Here is a 21473-nt window from a genome sequence, read left to right on the forward strand (position 1 = left end):
CATATGAAGCTATTAAGCGGCAGGGCCCTGACTCTAAATAAAGCGTCTTCGCGCTGTAGCCTGTGGGCAAGTGCTGCCTTCATTTCTTTAGGCATGACTTTTGAACGGATATGTATATATTTTTAAAAGATTTTATTTTTTTGACAGAGAGAGATAGTGAGAGAGGGAACACAAACAGGGGGAGCAGGAGAGGGAAAAGCAGGCTTCCTGCTGAGCAGGGAGCTCCACGCGGGATTGATCCCAGGACTCTAGGATCATGTCCTGAGCCGAAGGCAGATGCCCAACAACTGAGGCACCCAGATTTTTAAACGATCGAAAAAAAATCAAAAGATTATTTCATGACACGTGAAACCTATACGTGAAATTAAAATTTCAGTATCCCCGAAGTTCTTTTGTAGCAAAGCTATGCCCACTTGCCTGTTGTGTGGCCACTCTTGCGCTGTTATTGGTAGACTTCGCAACTGCAACAGAAACCATGTGGCCCTTAAGGTCTAAACTTTTATCCGACCCTTTACATGAAAAAATTAGCAGTGCCCTGCCCTAGTCCATAACTGCCAAGCACAGTTCCCCCAGCCTCACCTACACCCTTGGATCCAGAGCAAAATTCAGAAATGTGCAGATTTCACGTGTATTCCTCACTTATGAGCACCAGTTTCTGGTCCTGTTTTAGAAAACCATATTATACTGGCCTCTGTCAGCTTCAAAAACTAGGAAAAGGAGTGGCTGGGTGGCCAAGTCAGTTAAGCCTGCGCCTTCAGTTCAGGTCGTGATTCCGGGGTTATGGGATTGAGTCCCATACCAGGCTTCCTGCTCAGCAAGGAAGTCTGCTTCTCCTTCTCCCTCTTCCCCCAAACCCCCTCTCCTGCACTCTCTCTCCCTATCTTGCTCACTCACACACAGATTATCTCAAATAAAAAAACAAGGTCTTAAAAAAAAAAAATAGGAAAAGAAATTCCCCCAACATCTATCCAGGCTTCCTATTGGTTGGGTTAACAAATTGCAAAACTTCCTCCTCTAAGATGGAAAGGGAGTAGTAGTTTCTATAAACATTTATCTGTGCAAATTCCAGTAGAGACTCACTAATTTTACTATCCAGGTTTTGGCTTACAATATATTTTCTTGGTAGTATAGCCTAGATTGGTCTTCCTGAGTCCCATAAACTCATAGGAACTTCACCTTCCCAGTCTGCCCTTCACAGTGTCCCCAGAATGGCTTTTTTTTGGTGACTGCTCTGCTTGAAATCTTTCAACGGTTCCTTATGACCATCTCCCCAGGATTTACTGCAAATTAAACCTTTCATGATCTGGCTGGGTTGCTGAACCCTCCTCCTGGCTCTGGCCAGCAGAATGGGGTCTTTGCAAGGGCCATGAAGCTAAGTGTGCACCCACATCAGCTCAGTGCTGCTTCAACCATGCCCTCTTTATCTTCCCCTTGGTTCAGCAGCACCAGCCCCATCTTTGGCTGTGATCATGTATCCACAGACTAGCCTGGCACAGAAATCCAATGTGTCCTAGGAGCAGATAGCGTTTTACTCCTTGCTGTTTCACCAGCCTTAAGAAATCATACTCCTAATATGCAGATTTTCTGTCCCCTTTCATGGTTTCTTCAGTTAGATTTCTCTCGTTCTATCTACTACAGTCCAACTAAAATCACAGAAGATCAGATGTGTAGTTTAATTCAATAAAAATTTTATTATTCCATCCGTGCTAGGGGCTAGAGATACAAAAGTAAATAAAACCCAGGCCTTGCCCTAAAGAGTTAACAGATTTGGCTGGGGAGCAATGGGTTAAATAGAGTGCCAGCTGCTATAACAGAAAGCTGAAGGACAACCTATTCCCAAGATGGGCTTACTTTTCTTTTTTTAAAGATTGTATTTATTTATTTGAGAGAAAGAGAACAAGAGAGAGCATGATGGGGGGACAGTCAGAGGGAGTGGGACTCATCCTGGGACTGGTTCCTGGGACTTCAGGATCATAACCTGAGCCGAAAGCAGTTGCTTAACCAACTGAGCCACCCAGGCGCCCCAAGGGCATATTTTTCTCGAGCAGGAACATAAACAAGGCAATGCCCTCCTCATTCCATGATGATATTCCAGAAGGAATATACAAGGTAACGGACAGACGACTTTTCTTCTTAACAAAATGTTAACAGTGTCCTGACGTAAGCCCCTCTGCCCTAAACCTGGTTGGAAGCCAAGCCAAGACCTCAATGTGGCTTTCATTTGAAGAGAAAAAAAACCAGGGTGAAAGCCCATTCCGAGTGTGAGGTAGTCCTGGGATGAAGGCAGAAGGAAGGGGAGATGCAGGCGTCCTCTGGAATCCCACAGAGGGCAGCGAACAGGCGGGTGTGGAGGACTATGGAGCCCCTAGTGGAATGAACACAGAACTCCTTCTGCATTCCCCTCCCCATCCCTGGTTTCCTCTCCTTTCCCCTTCCCTCCTCCCCCGGTAACAGAGGAATTCCTGTATTCTGGAGGCATCTGGTGCTTCAGCGGCTCCTCCCTGACCTGGGGACCATGGAGGGGATACAACAACAACTGGGCCCACACTTTCCCTTCCTGGCTTTGTCTCCTCTGTGGCTCCAGAGCCCATGGTTCCCTAACTCGTTCCCTGGACCTGTCCACTACCACTTCTCTTGCCAGGGCCCATCTTCCTATTTCTTCCCAGGCTGCCTGCTTCGTCCTGTTCCCTGCCCATCAGAATTTCCCGCGCGGATCTCCTTCACCCCACTCCTGACTCTACTCACCATCCAGCACTAGCTCCTGACCAAGATCTTGAAGTGCAACAAAGAGAGGTGCTCTGTTCTCTATGTCCCACGTGAGAAACCGCTGTGGCACCACAGTTCTCCTTCCCATGGGTCCCCTCCATGCCTCGGAGTGTGCTGTTTCCTCTGCTGGGGAATCCCTTTCTCCCCTTTTCACTGGGCAGTTTCAAGAACCAGCTCAGATGCAAGGGGTGCCTTCCTTGCTCTCTCACAGACCCTCTTCTTGGAGTTTCACTATTCCTCTGACCTCTCTCTGTGTCCTGTTGACCTCTAACATGGCCCTTACCATAGGATATTTAAATTATTTATAGATGTGTTTGTTCCTCTACCCTGATCATGAGCTCCTCAAGGACAAGGCAAGGTCCTAGGTCAAGGACTATGCCTCAGTCATCTTTAGATCCACTGTGCACACAACAGTATACAGTGGAAACTCCAGTGTATAGCACTTACTGAACCGCACCGAACACTAAAGAAAAGAATATTGGTGAATTAATCAGCTTAGGCTGCCATAACAAAATAGTACTGACTGAATGGTCTAAGACCACATGCATTTATTTTTCTAATAAATCAGACTTGAAGTCCCAACATGAAGATACCAATACGACTGGCTTCTATTGAGGACCTTCTCCTTGGCTTGCAGGTGACCACCTTCTGGCAGTGTCCTCACAGGGCCTCTTCTACTGTGCTTGTGTGTAAAGAGAGGTCTGGTATCTCATCCTCTTCTTGTAAGGATTAGGGTCCTACCTTTATGACCTCATTTAACCTTAATTACCTTCTTAAAGGTTCTATCTACAAATATAGTCACATTGGGGCTTAGGGCTTCCACCTATGAGATTTGAGGACACACAATTCCATCCATAACAACTGGTGAACTTGAATTTAGAAGATAAGAGCTCAGGTGCTGACTTTACCTGAACCCAGGTGAATGCTTTTAGGCAGCAAGTCCCTTATGCTCTAGGAGCCTCAACTTCCATATCTGTGACATGTGGCCAGTTTTATGGAGTTGTTAAGAGGCTGAAATGAGATCACAGCTGGAGGACATTTGATGAACTGTAAGTTCCTGCACAATAATAATGACCTAATTATTCCTTCTACTGATACATCATCTTGCAGTTTACAATGTGATTTAAAATGCATACATCACTCTCAACACACGTGCAAGGAATCATTGCCGTTATTATCACTACAGGAATACCTAAAAGGAAAGTTTGTTTATAATCCATTCTGCAGAAGAGATTCAAGGTCTGTTCTGAGGAAAACTCTCACGTGTGAAAGGACATTCCCTATCACTTGTCACAAAGGCTGCAGAAAAGACTCAGGAAGCTGTTGACAAAATGAATGACCACCAAGAGAATCTGGAGGAGGCTGATGCATAGGAGCATGGAGAAGAAGGACACGTGCCAAATGACAGCTTTAGAAGGCTCCAGACACACAGAGTTCCAGAGGGAGTCATCATACAAATAATTCCTATCAAAAAAAAAAAAAAAAAAAGAGAGAGAGGCCAGGGGTTGAGGAATAAGTAAGAAAAGCCAAGTAAGCAACTCAATAGAAACCTGGCCCCTCTTCCCCCCAGCCAAGGTCCTAGGCCTAGATTTCTGAGGGTGACATTTGCTGTGTTGGCAAAATGCTGAGCATCAGAGATGGGAGATTCCAAAACGTGTGGCCACAAGGATTTTGTAGTCCATCTGTGTGTCTTTCTGTCTGTCTTTGTCTCTCTGGAAAGATTGAAAACCCAAGTCTCCGTCCATTTACCTGTTATGCAAGTCTTGGAATGGGTAACCATATTTCCAAAATTGTGTCTGATTGAAGGATGAGGCATCAAACATGCAAAATGGACCATCTTTCAGGGCTACTCCAGAAGTGATAAAGCAAATCAAGGCTCCAAGAAAAGCCAGGCTACCGGACAGCAGAGCAGTGAACGTCTGTAGATGGAGGGAAGAAGCCATGAGGTGAGATGGGGTCATGACCAGGTGATGAGGTGATCTGGACAAGCCTAACTTCTCCAGCACTCAGGCTTTCCCTGTCATATCATGTGGGGATAATGCTTCCCCTGGCAGCTCCTTTAAAGGACACCCAAGGCAGGGCGACTGATGAGGGGTCGGAGGGCAGAGCCAGGAAGTGGTGGGAAAGAAAGCACTGAGAAGGCGGGAAGCAGTGGCACTTGGACCTGAGTCTCCCTGACCCAGGGAAGCTCCCTCCAGAGCTTCTCAACAGGTTGGCTTCAAAAACTTCTACACTCAGAGGCCACTGGGTGGCTCAGTTGGTTACTGACTCTTGATTTCAGCTCAGGTCGCGGTCTCAGTGTCGTGAGATGGAACCCCATGTCAGTCTCCACACTGGGCATGGAGTCTGCTTAATATTCTCCCTCTCCCCCACCCCCACCAACGCATGCTCGAGTGCATGCTCTCTTTCTCTCTCTCTCTGTAATAAATAAACTTTAAAAAAAAGTTTTACATAACCTCTGGGTAGAAGGGTTGGATGGTCATTGTATGCCCATTTCTTTTTTACTATTTAAAAAAAATTTTTTTAAAGATTTTATTTATTTATTAGAGAGAGCACAGGCAAGGGAAGCACCAGGCACAGGGAGAGGGAGAAGTAGGCTCCCCGCTGAGCAAGAAGCAGGATTCAGGAGTCAGTCCCAGGAGCCTGGGATCATGACCTGAGCAGAAGGCAGACGCTTAACTGACTGAGCCACCCAGGTGCCTGCATGCCTATTTATGACTCTTTTAAGGGAAAGCTGTATCCTAACAGTTCCCAGCAACTAATGCCGATTCCACTCTTTCTTAAATCAAGCATGAAGGAAACAAGGGAAGAAAGAGGAAAAGAGGTAGGAAAGAAGGGAGGGAGGGGGACAGGGAGAGAGAGGAACTTCAGTCAGCTTGGAGCAGACCCCTGTTCTCTCATTGCACTTAGTCTGTGGACTTCCCTCCCCAAAGATAACAATGAGTTCACTTCCTAGGCAGGAGTCTAGCTTGGTTTTAAATTGGCTTCTTTCTCAGACTATTAGGTTGTTTTCTCCCTTCAAAAGAATGCGTATTTTAAAAAATTTAAATAAAACATATGCACAGTTTTTATATAGAATCATGGAGTCCTCTTCCTACAATGTCAAGCTGGTTTGGAGCTTGGGAGGGCCAACAAAATGCTCAAGATGGGGTCCTGGCCCCGGCAGCATCACATCACCTGAAAACTTGCTAGAAATGCACAACTTCCCGCTTCACCCCACCTTCTGAACCAGAAAATTTGGGGCTGGAGCACCTGGGTGGCTCAATCAGTTAAGCATCCAACTATCACTTTCAGCTGTGATCTCAGGGTCATGATCTCAGGGCTTCAAGATCCAGCCCTGCATCAGGCTCTGCACTGGGTGTGGAGCCTGCCTGGGAGTCTCTCTCTCCCTGTCTCTCTGCTACTCCCCAACCTCTAAAAATAAATAAATAAAGTCAACTCTCCTGTCTCCCCAACCTTCTCCTTTCCTCAGACAATATAGCTTTAAAAAGAAAGAGAGAGAGAGAGAGAGAGAGGGAAGGAAGGGGGGGAAGAAGGGAGGAAAGAAGGAAGGAAGGAAAATAAATAAATCTGGGGGTGGGGCGAACAATCTGTTTTAACAAACCCTCCAGGGATTCTGATACACACACAAGTCTGAGAACCACTCACTCACTGAGGGGGAAACCAAAGGAGACTGAGAGAAGATACTGAGTGAAGGGCATGGGTATTTATATTTAATTCTTTAACATATAATTCTGAATCAGTGGGGTTCCCTATATGTGGGATGCAGATACCAAAGTATGCAGTAGAGTTCCTGTAAGGAGGCCACAAATTCATATGTCTGATACTGAGTAACGTATCTTATACTCTACATGTACTGAAATTTTTAGGTATATATAAATGTTGCTGTAACTGACAAGTGCAAATTTACTCTGGGCCCAAGTTTAATTTTCTGTAAAATGGAGGGTTTAGGCTAGAATCTAGTCATTAGATGATTTCTGGAAACCTTCTAATTCTAAGAAAAATTAAACAAAATAACCAGGAAATTTCCTTCCTTCCTTCCTTTCTTTCTTTTCTAGCTTTCTCCTTCCTTTTTTCTTTCCTCTTTCTTTCTTTCTTTCTTTCTTTCTTTCTTTCTTTCTTTCTTTCTTTCTCTCTCTCTCTTTCTTTCTTTCTAGTAGACTCCACACTCAACATGGGGCTTGAACTCATGACCCAGAGATTGAGTGCATGCTCTACCCACTGAGCCAGCCAGATGCTGCAGGAAATTTTTTGTCAGTGATACGTGACCACAGCACACTTAATTCATGTCCATTTTGTTCAATAGGCTAAAAATCATAGTTAATAGACATGTTTGGCTCAATAAACACTCCCTTAACTTGAGACTGTTCACTCCCATTTTATAGATGAAGATCCAAGGTTCAGAAAGATTAAGGAACTTGCCCAATGGCTTAGGTTTACTAAGGAGTACATTCAGGACCTGACTTCAAGCCCCAAAACTGAAGTTGCCTCTTTACCACTCTGCCTGTAGAGTAATGGAGTGTGAGGACATTCTAGGTATTAGAAGAGTAGAACCTGGTGCTTACACTTCGGCAGGGCCCGCTCTTACTGAAGCAGCCATATCTCCAGCCCATGAAGGAGATGAGGGTAGCTGCAGTGAGTACCTGGGAGAGGAGAGAAGAATGGTAAGAAGAGATTGGTTTGATTACTATTGAAATAGATCCTTTGGGCACTTCACATGGGATTTTTGATAATCCTATCTTTCCCAGAGGGTTTGGCTTTTACTGTCAGGACCTAGCTGGATGACTAGCCTAATCTGACTCTCTGGATGGCAGCATTTATACCCAGCTTTCTAGTCCCAAGCCAAAGTTCAGCAACAAGTCTTCCTAGAGTCTCCTATTCTTTGGAATTGCTATAGACCCAAGACCAGCTTGCTAGATCAAGCATTCTTTTTTTTTTTTTTTTTTAAGATTTTATCCTTAAGGGGCACTTGGGTGGCTCAGTTGGTTAAGCAGCTGCCTTGGGCTCAGGTCATGATTCCAGGGTCCTGGGATTGAGTCCCACATCGGGCTCCCTGCTCAGCGGGGAATCTGCTTCTCCCTCTCCCTCTGCCTGCTGCTCTGCTTACTTGTGCTCTCTCTCTATCTCTCTGTCAAATAAATAAATAAATAAAATCTTTTTTTAAAAAGATTTTATCTTTAAGTAATCTCTATGTGGGGTTTGAACTCACACCCCTGAGATCAAGAGTCACATGCTGTACCCACTGAGCCAGTCAGGCACCCTCAAGACCAAGCATTCTTGCAAACAAAACAAAACACTGCTGTCCTGCCACCTCCCTGCTCCACCCTGAGGGGTATTTGGGGAGTTCACACCCAAGGAACTCCAAACACTTACCATGAGTCCTCCTCCCCAGAGCCCAGGGCCCAGCATGGCATGCCTGCCAATAAGGCCCCTCAACAGGTAGGTCACATCCCAGTTAGGGAAGAGGAGTACCAAGTTCGCTCCAGCAGCAAACAGGGCAGTAGTCCCGAGGCTCAGCCCCAGGATGCGGGAGCAGGTCCGTGAGCATGCCATCACATCAGGAGAGGACAGCATCCTGGAACCAATGGATGGAGAGTCATGGTAGCTCTGTTGCTGGAAGCATCAGGAAGGGGAACACGGATAGCAAGGGTAGGGTAGGGGGAACAGACCACAGATACTGTCACCTCCCTGGGTCAGATCAAGAAAAGTCAAAGAACTTGCTTAAAAATTTTGCCTTTTATAAACAGTTTCCAATGGATAGAATTCAATTGCCCCATTTTCTGCCAACCCCCATTGGTCCCATCATATTTTGCTTGTACCTCTATACAGCCAGTGATTATTTCTATCTGGGACAGGAAAAAGTGTTTAAGGGCGTCATCCTCTCTCTTTAAAAGATGTCATTTTTGAGATGTCCACTGTCACCACTTCCATTCAACAGTATAGGAAATCCTATCCAGTGCAATAAGAAAATAAAAAGGGGCACCTGGGTGGCTCAGTTGGTTAAGCCTCTGCCTTCCGCTCAGGTCATGATCTCAGGGTCCTGGGATCGGGTCCCACATCAGGCTCTCTGCTCGGTGGGGAACCTGTTTCCCCCTCTCTCTGCCTGACTCTCTGCCTACTTATGATCTCTCTCCCTCTCAAATAAATAAATAAAGTCTTTGAAAAAAAAAGAAAAAAGAAAGAAGCAAAAGCCATACAGAGAGGAAAGAAAGAAGTAAGGTAACATGATTATGTATGTAGAAAATCCAAAGGAATATATCAAAAAGTTATTAGAAGTAGTAAGTGAGTTTAGCAAGTTACAGAAGAAAAAATCTATATACAAAGATTCTATTGTATTTCTATTTTATAAGCAATTATAAATTGCAAAATTAAAAAATATATATTTAGGGCCACCAGGGTGCTAGTTGGTTAAGCATCTGCCTTTGGCTTTGGTCATGATCCTGGAGTCCTGGGATTGGGCCCAGCATTCCGCTCCCTGCTCAGTGGGGAGTCTGCTTCTCCCTCTGCTCCCACCCCTCTTGTGCTCTTTCTCTTGCTCTCAAATAAATGAATTAAATCTTTAAAAAATAAAAATTAGAAAACAATAAATAGCATAAGAATAGAAAATACTCAGGGGCACCTGAGTGGCTCAATTGTGAAGCATCTGCCTTCAGCTCAGGTCATGATCCCAGGGTCCTGGGATCAAGCCCCTCATCGGGCTCCCTGCTCAGTGGGGAGCCTGCTCCTGCCTCTCCAGCTCCCGCATGCTTGTATTCCCTCTCTTGCCATCTCCCTCTGTCATAAATAAATAAAATCTTTTAAAAAAATTTATGGGTAAATTTAACAAAATATGTGCAAAACTTGTATAGTAAAAATAGCAAAATATAGTTGAGAAAAATTAAAGACCTAAATAAATGGAGAGGTATACCACATTCATGGATCAAAAGATTCACTATCATTAACATGTCATTTCTCTCTAAACTGATGTGTGGGTTCAATACAATCTCAGTCAAAATCCTAGCAGTGTTTTGTTGTAGAAATTAACAAACTGGATCTAAATTTATATGGAAATGCAAAAGTCCTAGATTAGCCAAAATACTTTGGAAAAAGAACAAAGTTGGAAGATTTACACCATGTGATTTCAAGAAAATTATAAAATTACAGTAAAGTTATAAAAAGTAAAGTGTTAGCATATAAAAACATACAGACCACTAGAACGGCCTAGAGAATTCAGAAATAGACATACACATATGAGCAAATGATTTTTGAAAAAAATATTATTTCAATGGGAAAAGGATAGTCTCAAACACTGCCAAAACAATCTATATGCAAAACAAAAAAATACATACCATGACTATTACTGCAAACCATATTCAGTAATTAGTTAGAAATGAACCATAGGTCTAAACTTACTAAATTTCTAGAAGAAAGCAAAGGAAAAAGCATTGAGATCTTTTAATTTTTTTAAGATTTTATTTTTAAGTAATCCCTACATCTAATATGGGGCTCAAGCCCACAACCCTGAGATCAGGAGTCAGATGCTCCACAGACTGAGCTAACCAGGTGCCCCTGGGATCTTGAGTTAGGCGATTTATTAGATAAAAGACAAAAGGTACAACCCATAAAAAAGATAAACTATTTCAAAATTAATTTACTCTTCAAAAGTAAATTATGGGTGGGGGGATGCCTGTGTGGCTCAGTCAATTAAGCGTCCAACTCTTGATTTCGGCTCAGGTCATGATCTCAGGGTTGCGGGATCAAGCCCTACATCTGGCTCCAAGCTGGGCATGGAGCCTGCTTAAGATTCTCTCTGTCTCTCCCTCTCAAAAACAAACAAACAAACAAACAAACAAACAAAACAAAACAAAAGAACACCATGAAGGAAACCACAGACTGAAAAAATACAACATAAATTTTGCAAATAGGTATGTGAATGTGAATGCATACACATCTGATAACAGACTTGTAACTGGACTATGTGAAGAACTCTTAAAACTCTTTTTAGACAAACAGCTTGATTTTAAAAATGGGAAAAAAGATTTAAACAGATACCTCATTGCATCTTACAAAAGATATATGAATGACAGCTAAGAATATGAAAAGATGGGTGCCTGGGTGGCTTAGTGGTTTAAAGCCTCTGCCTTCGGCTCAGGTCATGATCCCAGGGTCCTGGGGTCGAGTCCCGAGTCAGGCTCTCTGCTCATCAGGGAGCCTCCCTTCTCCTCTCTCTCTGCCTGCTTCTCTGCCTACTTGTAATTTCTCTCTGTGTGTGAAATAAATAAAATCTTTAAAAAAAATAATAAGATGCTCAACATCATTAACTTAAGGAACCGCAGATTAAAACTAAAATAAGATCCTACTACACATCCACCAGAATTGTTTCAATTCAAATTTGGCCTCTACCGAGCCTTGGTGAAGATATGCCGTAACCTGAACTCTCACAGGTAGCTAGTGAGAATATAAATGGTACAAGCCATCTTTGTAAATTAGCTTAGCAGTTTCTTATGAAGTTAAACATTTACTTACCAAATGATCAGTTATTTCCACTTCTAAATATTTATCCGAAAGAAATGAAAGCACACGTCCACACAAAGATTAGGACTTGAATGCCCATAGCAGCTTTATTCGTAATAACTACAAATGAGAAATATGGAAACAACCTAAGTGTCCACCAGAAGATAAATGGATAAACAAAATATGGCATATACACACAGTGGAATATTATTCAGCCATAAAAAGGAAAGAAGTTCTGAAACATGCCACAACATGCACGAACCCTGAGAGCATGATGCTGAATAAAATAAGCCAGACATTGAAGGACAAATACTGTGTGATTTCACTTCTGTGAAATATCCAGAGTAGGTGCCTTCACAGAGACAGAAAGTAGATTAGTAGCCGCCAGGGACCAGGGATAGGGATATGGAGAATTACTGTTTAATGGTTACAGAGTTTCTGTTTGGGGTAATGAAAGAATTTGGGGAATAGATAGTGGTGATGGTTACACAGCATTTTGAGTGCGTTTAATGCTACTACATTGGACACTTTAAAATGGTTAAAGTAACAAATTTTATGATGTATACATTTTACCATGACAAACGTTCATCAGTAAGTGAATAGATAAATTGTAACCTATTCATGCGAATGAGTACCTCCAGGGGGCGCTCTAACAGACTAAGCTACTAGTAGACGAAACCACATGCATGAATCTGAAAAGCATATGCTAAGCTATGGAAGCCGGAGAAAAACCACTACAGAAACAATCATACAGACTACTCACTGTACAATTCTGTTTGTGTAAAGTTCTAGAAAAGGCAAGACTAGTGACAGGAAGCAGATCAGTGGCTGCCAGGGGCAGAGAATGGGAGAGGGGATTCATAAAAGGGCATTAGGAAACTTGCGGAGGTGATGGAAATGTTTCTGTATCTAGATTCTGGTAGTGAATACACTACTGTGTGACAAAGCTCACCAAGGTGGGCTCTGAAAATTGGTCAGTTGTATTGTGTTTCGATTATATATTGATGAAATGGGTTGAAAAATGAAATGTCTCCTTTAGGTGAGTTGTAAAATGCCTCCGCCACACCTTTATCTATAGCCATTTCTCCTTTTTACATTTTCACTGATATATAAACTTATCGTTTTACTTTTCTTTTTCTTTTTAAAAAAATTATTGGGGCGCCTGGGTGGCTCAGTGGGTTAAGCCTCTGCCTTTGGCTCAGGTCATGATCTCAGGGTCCTGGGATCGAGCCCCATCACATCAGGCTCTCTGCTCAGCAGGGAACCTGCTTCCCCCACTCCCCACCTGCCTCTGCTTACTTGTGATCTCTCTCTCTCTCTCCCTGTCAAATAAATTAAAAATATATATATTTATTTATCTATTTATTTTTAATTTTTTTTAAGATTTTATTTATTTATTTGACAGAGAGCGAGAGATCACAAGTAGGCAGAGAGTCAGACAGAGAGAGAGAGAGAGAGAAGCAGGCTCCCTGCTGAGCAAAGAGCCCGATGCGGGGCTCGATCCCACGACACTGAGATCATGACCTGAGCCAAAGGCAGCGGCTTAATCCACTGAGCCACCCAGGTGCCCCTATCTATTTATTTGTTTTATTGTCGTTTTTCTAAATGTGAATTACAATAGGACTGGTGATATTTGGGTAGACTTCTGTCAGTACGGATCTGAAAAAAAATCAGTGCCTTGACATCCCTGAGAAGTTAACTGTCCCTGCTTTTGAAGTCAGGTAAGTCTGTCTGACCTAAGACTCTTGACACTCCCCTCCCAACACATTACTTCATCCATAATCAGAAAATATGTGTGAACAAGACCCCCCATCTCTCTTTTACACATACATGTGTAATACAATATTTCAGAGTTTAAAGAATTAAACACAGTGTATATATTTATACTTAGAAGCTGTATGGGAAAATTAACTCCCACGTAAATGCAACCAGCTTACAAAATAGGTCATTACCGCTAATATTACTGAAGCCCTACATAAGCCTATCAATCCTACTATTTTCCTAGATTCTTTCTGAAAAAGACTATCCTTCATTTTTATTATCATACCTCTTTAAAAAGTTTTACAACTGAAGAACTCAGTTTTTAAAAAAAAAAATATTTTATTTATTTATTTGACAGACAGAGATCACAAGTAGGCAGAGAGGCAGGCAGAGAGAGGCAGGGAAGCAGGCTCCCCTCCCAGCAGAGAACCCAACACGGGGCTCCATCCCAGGATCCCGAGACCATGACCTGAGCCAAAGGCAGAGGCTTTAACCCACTGGGCCACCCAGGCGCCCCAAGAATTCAATTTTTAGAAACCAAAATTTGATTAGTCTAGCGTTGTCCATTTGTCTTGTGGTAAAGAGACTGGTGCCAGACACAGCATTGAGCGGGCCTTTGGGGTGGTGGCGCGCTCCCACACCCTCCCTCCATCCCCATCCTCCACAGCCTTTGGTGATCTTTGCTTCTTCCACGCTCACCTCCTACAACTCCTCCCAGTGGAGAACTTCCTGCTGCAGTTGCTAATATTTTACTGTGGAGAGTTGCCTTCACTGGATGCCCTTTCCATAGGTTATTTGCTCTCTAAGCCATTTTTCTCACAGTGAATAAAAGAACTTGCCCCCGATGAAAGTAAGTTCAGGCCTCCAGGTCAGGGGGGCATGCACTGGGGGAGTAGGGGAAGGAAATGAATTAATAGTGACCCTTACCCCAGGGATACAAGGAGGCTAGAGGGAACGGTGGGGACCAGGAATCAGGAGGGATGCTGTGTTTCTCCCCAGAGAAACTGGCCCACTACAGGAGGCCTCTTTTCCTGAAGTATTGGCTGCTTGGTCCTGGTTCTCTGGCCTTCAGGGGGATGAATAGGTCCTGCTGTCATGAGACAAAGCACCTGTAGGAAAACAATCCTCCCCACAGTCTGCCCACTAACCTTTGCGAAATAAGTGCATGTCTGGGCAGCCTCCCTTCCCAGACTGTCCCATCATCCAGTGCAGGGCTCTCGATATGTCTCTGTGTTGGAGCAAATGAACCTATCAAGAATGTTAGCAAGTAAACGACTTTAACCTACTCCCCCTCCCAAATGACTGATATTTTCTCAGGGGCCCAAGTAAAGACCTGTGCGCAGTTGGGCTTTCAAAGAAGGGCGGTAGACAGGCTGGGGGAGTTTCCTTCAGGAGTGCCTTTGGCCACCTTCACGTCACCCCACCTCTGAGCAAGACTTGTGGTAAATTATCTAAAAGTAGATAATCAAAGCAAATCCCCCCCACACAATCTCTTCTATGGAAATTTTTCCATCAGGAAAGAGTTTTATAAGGGAAACTAAAAAATATAATCACACACAGGGAAAATTAAGAAGTTGAGCATGGGGGTGCCTGGGTGGCTCAGTTGGTTAAGTGCCTGCCTTCGGCTCATGTCATAATCCCAGGGTCCTGGGATCAAGCCCCATGTGGGGCTCCCTGCTGAGTGGGGAGCTTCCCGTTTGTGTTCCCTCTCTTGCTGTGCCTCTCTGTCATGAATAAATAAAATCCCTTTTTTTTTTAAGATTTTATTTATTTATTTGACAGACAGAGATCACAAGTAGGCAGAGAGGCAGGCAGAGAGAGGAGGAAGCAGGCATTCCACTGAGCAAGGAGCCCAATGCGGGACTCGATCCTAGGACCCTGGGATCATGACCTGAGCCGAAGGCAGAAGCTTTAACCCACTGAGCCACCCAGGCGCCCCATAAATAAAATCTTTAAAAGAAGAAGAAAGAGGAGGAGGAAGAGGTGAAGAAGTTGTTGAGCATGGCCTTTGGGATGAGTGGAACTCAGAGAATCCTGACTGTTCCCTGATCTCCTGCTAAAGCACTTTGCCACATGCTGCTCCCACTCAAACTGGTTTGCATTTCACTTCCTCTCCTGCCTTTGTTCCGCAAGAAATCACAACATTCTGAGAAACGCTTCCACAAATGTAGCCAGGAGATTAGCCTAGAGGTTGGCTAATTTGATCTCTGAAGAGATAAGTAGGTTCCTAAGGTAAAACCTTAAGACTGGGCTTCAGGGGAGGCCCTGTTCTGACCTGAGATCCTGGCTGGGTGCCCAAGTCCTCGGCCAGATGACTAGGCAACAATAGGAGTGATCAGCTAAATCATGTGGAGGAAAAGACTGCAAATTCTTGTGTGTCCCTCTATGCCTCACCCATCCCCTAGACAGCCTTTTCTTTCTTCCCTTCGTCAGTCAATATCAATTAAGTTTAAGTGACGGCTTTCTGCCAGTCCCCATGCCAGCAGCTGGAGACAACATTGGTGAATCAGAGACAGTGTCTTTTCTTGAGGAGCTGAAAGCCTAATGGGGCCACTGACAAGACACCCAAGCACTGAGCAGAGGTGTCCCACTGAAGGGGTCACGGAAGCACACCAAGGATCTCCTGATCTTGTCTGGCGGAAGACTTGCTGACCAAGCTCAAACTTCACTGACAACAAGGCATAAATTACACAGGCAAAGGTGGGGAGGGAAAATATTGTAAGCAAGTGAAGAAGCCCAAAGGTGACCGACAGAGGCAAAGCGAAGGTACAGAATTTGCCTGAAGCCACACAACTGGTTGGAGGCAGAGCCTGGAAGTCGGCATGTGAGTTGGAAGTCGGCGCTCTCAGCTGTTAGGCCCTGCTGTGCCCTTGGCCCTCATGTGAGTTGGAAGTCGGCACTCTCAGCTGTTAGGCCCTGCTGTGCCCTTGGCCCTCATGTGAGTTGGAAGTCGGCACTCTCAGCTGTTAGGCCCTGCTGTGCCCTTGGCCCTCTGCTCACTGGGCCTCTGGTCTCTGCTTACCTGCATCCAAGGGCAGGATTCAGGATGGGGGAGGAGGAAGCTGGAAGGGCCCAGTCTTCAGAGTAGGGCTGTGCTCCTGCAGACCCACGGGACTCCCGCAGGGCCAGTTTCAGGAACTCTCCAAGAGGGCAGGGAGTCTCGGGGTATATGTAGAGGGCAGCTGGGGGCGTGAGCGTGTGAGGCTGTGTGCGCCCCCACACCACTGCCCACAGGCCTCCACTGAGGGAGTTTTTCTCTTCTTGGAGAGACCTCTCCTGATGACCCAATCTCTGCTCATTTTCATGTGACCCTAAGGAAGGAACCAGGAGACATGGCCTCGTGAGCTAAAATGTCTCAGTGAGTCAGACAAGCACCCGTGAGAAATACCTTATCAGCCCTTCTTTCCTGAAACAGCAACACTTTTTCACACACAAGCGGCCCTTATCTGTTCTGCGCATTGCAGAATTGGGGCTTTTTGGAAATCCAGCCCTGAGCAGACCAGCCACCATTTTTTCCTTATCGCCCTCCGTACTTTGCTCTTAGCTGACTGGTTGTATGGCCTGGTTTCCTCTGCTAGGCTTCTAACATTTTTGTTCAAGGCCCAGGCCACCATCATCTTGTACCAGTCACACCAGAGTGCTGAGCATTTTGTGGTATCCTCTGTATGGGAGATCTCTGACCCCCTTCTAACAAGTTCTTATTCAAGATCCAGTTCAATCATCCCTGGGGAAGTCTTCCCTGATTTCTTCACTCACAGTTAAGCACTACTTTCTCTAGATTCTCACTGCACCTTATTAGTATTTTTTCTAAATGTAGGTATTATGGGGTGCCTGGGTGGCTCAGTCGTTAAGCATCGCCTTCAGCTCCGGTCATGATCCCAGGGTCCTGGGATCGAGCACCTTGTCGGCTCCCTGCCCAGCGGGAAGCCTGCTTCTCCCTCTCCCACTCCCCCTGCTTGTGTTTCCTCTTTCACTTGTCTCTGTCTGTCAAATAAATAAATAAAAATCTTTTTAAAAAAAATAGATAAATAAATAAATGAATGAATGAATGTAGGTATTATATACATTCAGTAAAATACATAAATCTTAATTATTATTTTATTTTATTAAGATTATTTATTTATTTATTTGACAGACAGAGATCACAAGTAGGCAGAGAGACAGGCAGAGAGAGAGGAGGAAGCAGGCTCCCTGCCGCTCAGAGAGCCAGATGTCAGGGCTCAATCCCAGGAGCCTGGGATCATGACCTGAGCTGAAGGCAGAGGCTTTAACCCACGGAGCCACCCTTAATTATTTTTTAAAGATCTTTTTTATTTTTAAATAATCTCTACACCCAATGAGGGTGTTCAAGTTTACAACCCTGATATCAAGAGTCACATGCTCCACCAACTGAGCCAGCAGGCGCCCCCACAAATCTTAACTATAAAACCTAGTGATGGGGCGCCTGGGTGGCTCAGTTAGTTAATCATCTGCCTCCGCCTCAGGTCATGATCTCAGGGTCCTGGGATCGAGCCTGGCATTGGGTTCCCTGTTCTTTGGGAGTCTGCTTCTCCTTCTTCCTGCTGCTCCCTCTGCTGTGCTCTCTCTCTCTCTCTCAAGTGTGCTCTGTCTCAAATTAAAAAAAAAAAAAATCTTTTAAAAAAAAGCTAGGGGTGCCTGGGTGGCTATTTGGAGAACCTTTTTTGAGACGTGCCTGCTCAAATCATTTGCCCTGTTTTGATTGGTTCTTTGTCCTTTTCTTACTGGTTTGTGGGAGTTCTTTATAATTTCAGACATGAGACTTTTTCATCAGATATATGTATTTTGAATGTTTTCTCCTATCTATGGTTTGGTTTTCCACTTTTTAAAATTAATTAATTAATTAGTTAATTAATTAATTTTAATAAACATATAATGTATTTTTATCCCCAGGGGTACTGGTCTGTGAATCGCCAGGTTTACACACTTCACAGCACTCACTATAGCACATACCCTCCCCAGTGTCCATTACCCCAGCCCCCTCTTCCAACCCCCCTCCCCCAGTAACCCTCAGTTTCTTTTATGAGATTAAGAGTCACCTATGGTTTGTCTCCCTCCCAATCCCATCTTGTTTTATTTATTCTTCTCCTACCCATTTAAACCCCCATGTTGCATCTCCACTTCCTCATATCAGGGAGATCATATGATAGTTGTCTTTCTCTGATTGACTTATTTCGCTAAGCATGATACCCTCTAGTTGCATCCACGTCGTCGCAAATGTCAAGATTTCATTTCTTTTGATGGCTGCATAGTATTCCACTGTGTATATATACATCTTCTTTATCCATTCATCTGTTGATGGGCATCTAGGTTCTTTCCATAGTTTGGCTATTGTAGACATTGTTGCTGTAAACATTCGGGTGCACGTGCCCCTTCGGATCTCTACGTTTCTATCTTTAGGGTAAATACTCAGTAGTGCAATTGTTGGGTCATAGGGTAGTTCTATTTTCAACATTTTGAAGAACCTCCATGCTCTTTTCCAGAGTGGTTGCACCAGCTTGCATTCCCACCAACAGTGTAGGAGGGTTCCCCTTTCTCTACATCCTCGCCAGCATCTGTAATTTCCTGATTTGTTAATTTTAGCCATTCTGACTGGTGTGAGGTGATATCTCATTGTGGTTTTAATTTGTATTTCCTTGATGCCGAGTGATGTGGAGCACGTTTTCGTGTGTCTGTTGGCCATCTGGATGTCTTCTTTGCAGAAATGTCTGTTCATGTCTTCTGCCCATTTCTTGATTGGATTACTTGTTCTTTGGGTGTTGAGTTTGCTAAATTCTTTATAGATTTTGGACACTTGCCCTTTATCTGATATGTCGTTTGCAAATATCTTCTCCCATTCTGTCAGTTGTCTTTTGGTTTTGTTAACTGTTTCCTTTGCTGTGCAAAAGCTTTTGATCTTGATGAAATCCCAATAGTTCATTTTTGCCCTTGCTTCCCTTGCCTTTGGCGATGTTCCTAGGAAGAAGTTGCTGTGGCTGAGGTCGAAGAGGTTGCTGCCTGTGTTCTCCTCAAGGATTTTGATGGATTTCTTTCTCACACTGAGGTCCTTCATCCATTTGGAGTCTATTTTCGTGTGTGGTATAAGGAAATGGTCCGATTTCATTTTTCTGCATGTGGCTGTCCAAGTTTCCCAACACCATTTACTGAAGAGGCTGTCTTTTTTTCCACTGGACATTCTTTCTTGCTTTGTTGAAGCTTAGTTGACCATAGAGTTGAGGGTCTATTTCGGGGCTCTCTGTTCTGTTCCATTGATCTATGTGTCTGTTTTTGTGCCAGTACCATGCTGTCTTGATGATGATAGCTTTGTAATAGAGCTTGAAGTCTGGAATTGTGATGCCACCAACTTTGGCTTTCTTTTTCAATATTCCTTTGGCTATTCGAGGTCTTTTCTGGCTCCATATAAATTTTAAGATTATTTGTTCCATTTCTTTGAAAAAAATGGATGGTATTTTGATAGGAATTGCATTAAATGTGTAGATTGCTTTAGGTAGCATAGATATTTTCACAATATTTGTTCTTCCAATCCAGGAGCATGGAAAATTTTTCCATTTCTTTGTGTCTTCCTCAATTTCTTTCGTGAGTACTTTATAGCTTTCTGAGTATAGATTCTTAGCCTCTTTGGTTAGGTTTATTCCTAGGTATCTTATAGTTTTGGGTGCAATTGTAAATGGGGTTGACTCCTTAATTTCTGGTTTTCCACTTTCTTAATGATGATGTCTTTTGATGAAGAGAAGTTCTAAATTTTAATTAAGTTCTATTTATCAGAACTTTTCCTTTATGGTCACTTTTTGGTATCCTGTTTAAAAAAATCTTTGCCCACTTCCCACTGCACTTGATTTACCTGTGCTGTTTATATGCCTCTGCTCCCACAACTGTGAGATCCCTGCAGGCAGAGGCTATATCTTACTCTGCTCTGTATACCCAGAACTTACCACAGAATTTAGGACATAGTAGTTCAGGAGTCACTAATGAATTAATTCATGCACTGGAGGAAGTAACACACATAGTCTCTGTGCACAGAGATTTTACTTCTAATGATGAAAACAAGCAATACTGAGAAAACCCTTGATGCACACATATGAGAAGGGATCATTATAATGGGCTAATACATTTTTTTAAACTACATCTGAGCTGCTTTCTATGTATGTGCCCGAAGCAAAACCTGGTAAGCAACTCTTGAAAAGTTCATTAAATAGAATCCAGTTTTCATTTTCATTGCAAAAGGGAATCCTTTACAGCCTAATGAATTCTTGTGCCTTTTCAGCTAACTGAATTTTGATAAAAGATACTAGGCTGAGTACTCATGAAGTTTATAATAGGAAGAAATAATAAGAAACATTTATTCATCTTATAAAACACATTTACAAACAATCTCGGTAGATCCTTAAAATAGACTTACAGCAAGTATAATAAATGTTAGGTTAACTTTATTATGGAGATAAAGAGATGATAGCACAGAGAATTCAACTTACTCAGAGTAGTAGTGAATGAGGTTGGGGAAATGATCCTGTTGTCTGCACACTCTTCCCAGTATCACATGTTGATGCTTGAGATATATATGTATATTTTTCCCCCAACCCAGACTCCAACTATTTTAAGGTGTTTCTTCTTGGAGGAAGTTCTGTGGTGTTTTGGCACCCGAGGGACCTGAATCTCAATTCCTGCTACAAATACCTATCAGCTAGTTGAACCTGGGTATTTCAATGAACCCCAGTAATAATCTGAATCTCAGTTTTTCATACATAAACTGATGCCTACCTTGGAGGTTTATTTTGAAAATGAAATAAGATGTGAGATGCCTAGACTGCTGTCCTTGGATCTCTGCTTAGCAAAAGGATTTTATATGAGGTATCTGTTAGAACATCTTGTACTTAGGTAATCAGAATAATCTGATGGCTGACTGCCAGATAGCACTCAGATTTTTGGAAAGTATCTCTGTTCCCAGCTCAATGGCTTATCTAACAGCAGACACTCTCATATGGAGATCATTAAAATGGGGTTTGTGGAGCAAGGGGAAATGGTGGAACTGGGCTTTAACCCCGTAAAGGACCAAACTTCTTTCGGGCTTGTTAGCCGCTGGAGGTCTTTGTTCCTTAGGGTAAATGTGTGACAATTAATTCAATGGTTAGCTTTACAAACAAGGCTAACTATATTTCTTTTAGAAACTATATCCTTGCAATAGGCAGTTTTACTAGGTAAGGCCAGCTCTAGTTCAAGTTCGTCACTTCCCTGGGTTACACCTTTATGGTAACAGAGGCCTGCCTGACGAATGCCACCACAGAACTAAAGCCTTACCTTTTTACAGATGTGTCAATAACCTTAGAATCTGGCTCCACTGGAGGTACCTGGATGGCTCAAGATGACTCTTAATCTCAGCTCAGGTCTTGATTTCAGGGTCAGGAGTTCAAGACCCATGTTGGGCTCCACACTGGGTG

The 21473-nt window shown here is 43.5% G+C and overlaps 1 protein-coding gene across 1 annotated transcript; it reads right to left on the reverse strand.

Moving 5' to 3' along the window:
* Window positions 1–1707: 1707 nt before the first annotated feature.
* On the reverse strand, window positions 1708–20653 carry TM4SF19 (transmembrane 4 L six family member 19). Its single transcript, XM_032336551.1, has 6 exons — window positions 20511–20653; window positions 16043–16331; window positions 8140–8341; window positions 7332–7409; window positions 4516–4685; window positions 1708–4230 (listed from the first exon to the last, which is right to left on the reverse strand). Exons 3-6 carry the CDS (start codon window positions 8338–8340, stop codon window positions 4050–4052), a joined length of 630 nt encoding a protein of 209 aa, XP_032192442.1. The 5' UTR covers window position 8341; window positions 16043–16331; window positions 20511–20653; the 3' UTR covers window positions 1708–4049.
* Between the last annotated feature and the right edge of the window lie 820 nt (window positions 20654–21473).

This window comes from Mustela erminea, chromosome 1, assembly GCF_009829155.1.
Source record: "Mustela erminea isolate mMusErm1 chromosome 1, mMusErm1.Pri, whole genome shotgun sequence".
Classification (NCBI taxonomy): domain Eukaryota; kingdom Metazoa; phylum Chordata; class Mammalia; order Carnivora; family Mustelidae; genus Mustela; species Mustela erminea.